We start from the raw sequence: 6,509 nt of genomic DNA, 5'->3' as shown, positions 1-6,509 counted from the left end.
ATAAGACCCAAATAAAATTAAGACTTAAGAAATTAAGAACAAAGGACAGAAAATATGCACATAAAAAACTTATGTATTATACATCAAACTAGTTTCGTCCAAACTAGGACTCATCAGTGATACATAAGCAAGGAGTGCAAGCTGTCCTTATAAAGTGAACAGGAGCAATGCTAGCCTTCAAAAAACTAGCCGTTACAAAAACTAGCCGTTATAAAAAACTAGCCGGTTAAAAAACTAGCCGTTATGCATCATAATTTTAATTAATTAATTAAATTTAAAAAATTATGAAGGATTGTAGAATGATGCTCCTGAGGGTGTCAAGATCGAGGATCGGCACTGCTCATGTAGAATGTGCCCATCTTTCTAGGATTTCGCCAACAGATCAAAGGTCTAGGTATATGCTGCAACTGAGGGAAGTTCTGGAATTCTCCATGAAGTTTAGGGTTTAGGGAACCCCCAAGGTTTAAAGCTCTGGTAGCTTCACAGAAGTCTAGCTTTAACACCAGGGGGGCCCTCTTGAGGTCGGTGTGAACTGGACCTCGCGCATAAACCTGCTGAAGAAGAGCAGACCTCTGATCCCAGTGAACTCTGGCGAAGCAAGCTTGAAGAAAATCAGGAGGATACCCCCTGGATTGAAGCCTGTAGTAGAAAGATCTCTGAAGCTCCAAAAAACCTGATTCACTGCTTTCCCGAAGAAGATAACGCTGTAACTCATTTACCACAAAGGCAACCTTTTGATGACGAGGGTGCCAAGAAGAAAATGGAATGTATTGATAGGCATTCTGCGGCTTCTGATAGCACCTGGTAGAGAGCTTTCCAGAGGCTTGGAAATCTGAGCCTTTGAAAAGAACTAAATCCAAAAAGTTGATGCTGGTGGAGGAGATGTAGTAAGTAATATGAATGTGATCAGGATAGATGGACTGATAGCAATCCAGAAACTGGAGCAATCTATCCTTGGAGCCAGCCCAAACCATGCAACCATCATCGATGAAGCATTTAAACAGCTCAATCTCTGGTGAAGGCATTCTTTTGAAAACTTCCTGCTCAAGATGACAAAGGAAGAGACAAGCATAGACAACAACAAAGTTGCTGCCCATAGCGGTTCCCCGGACTTGTCGATAGAAACAACCATTGAACTGAAGAAAGTGCCAAGAAAGAACAAGTTCGGCTGCAGAGACTAGGAAATCAATATCCCTAGAGGAGAAAGATTCAGCAGAGCTATGAAACAACATTTCCCTCAAGGCATGCAAGCCTTGTTGAGTGGGAATGCTTGGATACAGTGATTCTATATCAAAGGTTACAAGAAGAGAGTCAACAGAAAACTTTTTTGAGTCAACAACTTGAAGCAGAGAAATAGAATCAGGCAGATGAGAAGGTTGTGCAAGCAGAGTACTAAGCAACTTGTGATGAAGAAACTTAGAAAGAGGTTCAAGCATGAACCCTTTGTAGGAACAAATAGGCCTTCCTACAGGAGGGTTTTTGTGAATCTTCCATAGAAAGTAAAGCATACAAGCTCTAGCTTTATGGGGTTTGACTTGCTGAATATATTCCCACTGTTGAACTGTAAGAAGATTACTGAATCTATCTTGAAGCTGGCAAAGCTTTCTTTTAATGGCGGTCCAAGGAACTGCAGAATACGGCCTGTATACATTAGGATCAGATAGTTGCCGAAGAGCTTCTGCAACATATCTGTCTTTGTCAAGAACCACAATACCCAAATTTTTGTCCGCTGGCTTGATGACAATAGGGAGTCGGCGAAGGCTCCTTAGAGCAAGCAATTGGGACCTGGAGAAGCGGGGTTTGTGGGAGAAATCAATAGAGGCAATCTTATTGTGCAGAAGGGTAAGACCAATATGAAGAGCATGATTCAGATCTGGATCACGGATAGGGGGTTCCCAGGAGGAGTTAGGCAATCTAAAAGGATTGTAGACATCATCTGTAGAGGGGCCAAAAAATCTTCTAAGACGACAAAGTCTGGAAAAATAGGCATATTCATTAAGAATATTATCTACAGACATGGGAGGTGGCCTGGGAATAAATTTGTGCCCTAAGCCCAAAAGCTTTTCTTGGCTGAAGGAAAGAGAGACAGAGGAAAGATTGTGGATGGCTAAATTGCTGATCCTACTATCTAACCTGGAGGGAGTCATTTTTCCAAGCAGATAAGAAAGATAAGAGAAAGGGCTAATAGAGGGCAACCAAAACAGGGTTCGGGAATTGCTTACTCTAAGGGAGCCTTTCCCTTGTTTTTTGCCCGTGCATGGTTCTGAAACATGCTTTGCTACTGTGGCACAAATGGAACAGCCTCCAAATTCAAACCAGTGTTTAGAGAAGCTTGGTTTTGAATGGAGGGCGATGGCCCAGCAGCAGATGGTGTGAACCTCCTTCCCTGGCGGAATCTCTCTCTGCCTACCCCGTTTTTTGACTGTTGGGCAGCAAAGTGTTGGGCAGCTGAGGGGTGCTGTTGAGGCTGCTGCCTGCGATGCTGTTGGGGCATCTGCTGATGCTGCTGCCGAGATTGTTGCTGGGAAAGTTGCGGTTGCTGCCTTTTCTGCTTTTTCTGATGTTGCTGCTGATGCTGTGGCTGATGCTGTTGCCGCTACTGCTTCCGCTGCTGCTGCTGCTACTGCGGCCTTCTGTGCTGTGGCTGTTGTTGTTACTGTTGTGGTTGATTTCTATGTTGTTTCTACTTCGGCGGCATATTTTGCTGCTGCTTCGGTGGCATACTCTGTTGCTTCTGCTCAGGAGAGTTGGAAGATTGCAAATCTATCAGGAAAGCGATTTGTTCCTGAATAGGTTTGAGAGCGGCATCCAACTTATGTTGCTGGGTCTGAAGAGATCGAGCAACCTCTTTTTGGACCAAAACCGAGATAGCTTCTTCCCGAGGTATATTGTTGGCTAATTTAGCCAAATCTTCTCTGGAAGCATTTCTAGCAGCTAGGGCAGCAGTGCGGGCGGCACGACGTTCAATCATTTCAATCTGGAATTGATTGATTTGTCTGTTGTAAGAAGCAGTGGCACGAGAGACCCATTGTGCAGCAATAGAGCTACCTGCAACAGGACCAGAGCAGCTAGCGAATTGAACATTGGCAAAAGGTTCAGCAAGCTGCTGGAGGTTGTCATGAAAAGATGAAGCAAGCTGATCAAGCTTCTCTTCATTTTTAGTGACAATGGATCTCTCATGCCGAAGATAGAATGCATGGCATTCTTTCCTGAAGTTCTCAGTGATGGATTCAAGTCCGGATCTGAGAATGTGAGAGCTATCAGGATCTGAAGCAGCAAGACCGGGAACTTTTACCATGAGACTCTGAATTACACGACCATCTTTTTGAAGGGCTTCAAGCTTCTCAACCAAAGCATGAGATCTGAGAAAGACCTCAGTGGCTTTCTGGAAGTCCTTAACAGCACAATGAATTAATTCCTCCCAGGATTTGGGCAATGGGGGAAGTTCATCCATGGGTAACTGATCCGGTGAAGAAGCCAAAGGAATATGCTGCATAGAAGAAGAAGGAGCAGCATGCCCTATTGCAGTAGAGGAAGAGCCCGAAATGCCCAATGATGAGACATGCCCAGAACCTCCAATAGAATGTGCAACCTGAGGCATACAAGAAGGGGCAGCATTGGGACTAGAAGAAGCAGCATGAAGAGCAGAAGTAGCATGAAGAGCAGAAGAAACCGAATTGTCAAGAGTGGAAGTCTGCGCATTTTTTGAAGCAGATTTGGATAGAGCTATTGCATGGTCAGCTGCTGCAATAAGCTCCTCATCTTCCAGCTGAATTCCAAAGGTAAACTCTGATTCTGACTGCGCAGAAGGAGAGGGAGATGGATGCTCAGCAAAATAGGGAGTCTGCGCAGAAGAAGAGGGAGCCACTTGCTCAACCTCATGAGCAAATATTTGCGTAGGAGGAGAGAGAGCTCCCTGTCCCGTAGCTGGCTCAGAGAGAGCTTGCGCAGCAGAAAAAGGAGTTATCTGCTGTAAAACAGGATCATCAGATAACGTAGCCACCTGATCATGATAAAAATGCGTTGAAGGTTCTGACAAATCAGAGGAATGGTGAAAAAATTGCGTTGCTGGAGCTGGCTAATGAGAAGAACGATGCAGACATTCAGTTGAGAAATCTAGCCGATGAGAAGAACGATGCAGACATTCAGTTGAGAAATCTGGCCGATGAGAAGAACGATGCAGACATTCAGTTGAGAAATCTGGCAGATCCAAGGACTGCTGTAAACATTGCGTTGATACATGCTGCAAATCTGAAGCAAACAGTGATGAAACAGACCCTGGAACAGGCTGCATGGATGAACTTGGCGGCGTGGATGAAATTGGAAGAACAGTCAACGATGCAGAGTGCAGCATACACTGCATGGCTGGATCTGCATGCAACGCTGGATCTGAAGATAAAATTTTCAAATCAGAACCTGGAGCTTGCTGCGTGGATGAATTTGGTAGAACAGTGGCAGGATATGAAGCATGCAACGTTGATGAAGTTTTTAACGTTGGAGAAGCAGGTAGCATTAATTTTAATTTAGATCCTGAAGCATGCTGCGTGGCAGCCAATGTTAAACACTGCGTGGAGGCTGGAAGATCAATCAACGTTAAACAAGATGAGACATGCTGCAAAATAGAAGCATGCTGCGTGGATGGAAGATCTGTCAATGTTAGACAAACTGGATCAGGCAGCTCAGGAAAAACATGCTGCAAATCTGAAGCATGTTGCATGGGCAGATCTGGAAAATTAAAAGAATGTTGCGTATATGTTGGATCTGGCAGCGCGGAAACTGGATCTGGCATTTGAGTTGAAGAATTATTCTGTATGGCAGCCTGATTCATTAAATCAAATAGTTGATTGTAAGAACAAGTGCCACATAATTTTAATGCTTTCTCAACCAATACTGGTATTTGCTCAGAATTCACATGAAGACGAAAAAAATCTTCAAGAAAATGCTTGTATGCAGCAGTAGAGATTCGCTTGTCAGCTGAAGAAGCTGAATCTCGACAATCTGAATTCAAAGAATTCAAAGAATTTTGAGAATGATGAGACATAGAGCGAGTAATAGGGCGATTATTGAACGATAAATCTGAGTTATTTCTCACCACAGACAGTTTAGGGTACCGAAAAAATTAAAGCGGAAATAATTCGAAACAAGGGTCTTACTGAGCATATTTCGAATTATTTCCACCAAACTAGATCAGGCAGCTCAGGGTTTAGGGTTTACGGTTTAGGGTTTAGTTTAGGGTTTAGGTTTTAGGGTTTAGGGTTTAGGGTTTAGTTTAGGGTTTAGTTTAGGGTTTGGGGTTTGCGGTTTGGGGTTTGGGGTTTGGGGTTTTGGGGTTTGGGGTTTAGGGGTTTGGGGTTTAGGGGTTTCGAGTTTAGGGGTTTAGGGTTTAAGGGTTTTAGGGTTGAGGGTTGAGGGTTTAGGGTTGAGGGTTTAGGGTTGAGGGTTTAGGGTTGAGGGTTAAGGGTTTAGGGTTTAGGGTTTGGGGTTTGGGGTTTGGGGTTTGGGGTTTGGGGTTTGGGGGTTAGGGTTTAGGGGTTAGGGTTTAGGGTTTAGGGTTTAGGGTTTAAGGTTTAGGGTTTAGGGTTTAGGGTTTAGGGTTTACTGCAAAAAAGAGAATAAGGCGGAAACCGAAACGAAAATACACCCAATAGAAACCGATACAGAAAAACCAATAGAAACTGATACAAAACTCTGTGGCGCCGCTGTGGCGACTGCGCACTGTGGCGCCTCTGTGGCATCTCTGTGGCGTCTCTGCACTGTGGCGCCGCTGCGGCGACTGTGCACTGTGGCGCCTCTGTGGCGTCTCTGTGGCGTTGAGGCGCCGCTGTGGCGACTGTGCACTGTGGCGCCTCTGTGGCGTCTGCGCCTTCTGTGGCGCCGCTGTGGCGACTGCGCACTGTGGCGCCTCTGTGGCGTCTCTGTGGCGTCTTGCACTGCGCCTTCTTTGTGGCGACTGCGCACTGTGGCGCCTCTGTGGCGTCTCTGTGGCGCTGTTGTGGCGACTGCGCACTGAGGCGCCTCTGTGGCGTCTCTGCTGCGCCTTCTGTGGCGCTGCTGTGGCGACTGCGCCTTTTGTGGCGCCGCTGTGGCGTCTCTGTGGCGTCTCTGCTGCGCCTTCAGTGGCGCCGCTGTGGCGACAACAAAAAGAGAGTAAGGCGGAAACCGAACAGAAAATACACCACAATAGAAACCGATACAGAAGAACTGTAAAAAACCGATACAGAAGGACTGTAAATAAAAACCGATACAAGATAAAAATGCTTAAGGACAAGAGATTATGCAAAACACATAATAAGTAGAACAGATCTTTGTATTAACATCAAACTAGTTTCGTCCTCAACAGGACTCATCAGTGATACAAAGAAAATGAGCTACTTGCTGTCCTTATATAGCAAAAGCGGACAGGGCAAGTGCATGTACAAGGCAATTTTTTATTAATTTTTTAATATTAAAATATTTAAAAATATTTTAAATATTAAAAAATATGAGTACAAAATAGCTAAAAAATAGCT

The 6,509-nt window shown here is 44.8% G+C and overlaps 1 protein-coding gene across 1 annotated transcript; it reads right to left on the bottom strand.

The window, feature by feature from the left end:
- Positions 1 to 317: 317 nt before the first annotated feature.
- On the bottom strand, positions 318 to 2,147 carry LOC149137986 (uncharacterized). Its single transcript, XM_089450211.1, has one exon. It carries the CDS (start codon positions 2,145 to 2,147, stop codon positions 318 to 320), a length of 1,830 nt encoding a protein of 609 aa, XP_089306337.1.
- Positions 2,148 to 6,509: the final 4,362 nt, after the last annotated feature.

This window comes from Pinus tabuliformis, chromosome X (assembly GCF_031772625.1).
Source record: "Pinus tabuliformis cultivar Carrire ecotype Pingquan chromosome X, CPIR1, whole genome shotgun sequence".
Lineage (NCBI taxonomy): Eukaryota > Viridiplantae > Streptophyta > Pinopsida > Pinales > Pinaceae > Pinus > Pinus tabuliformis.
This window is presented reverse-complemented; position numbering and strand designations above follow the sequence as displayed.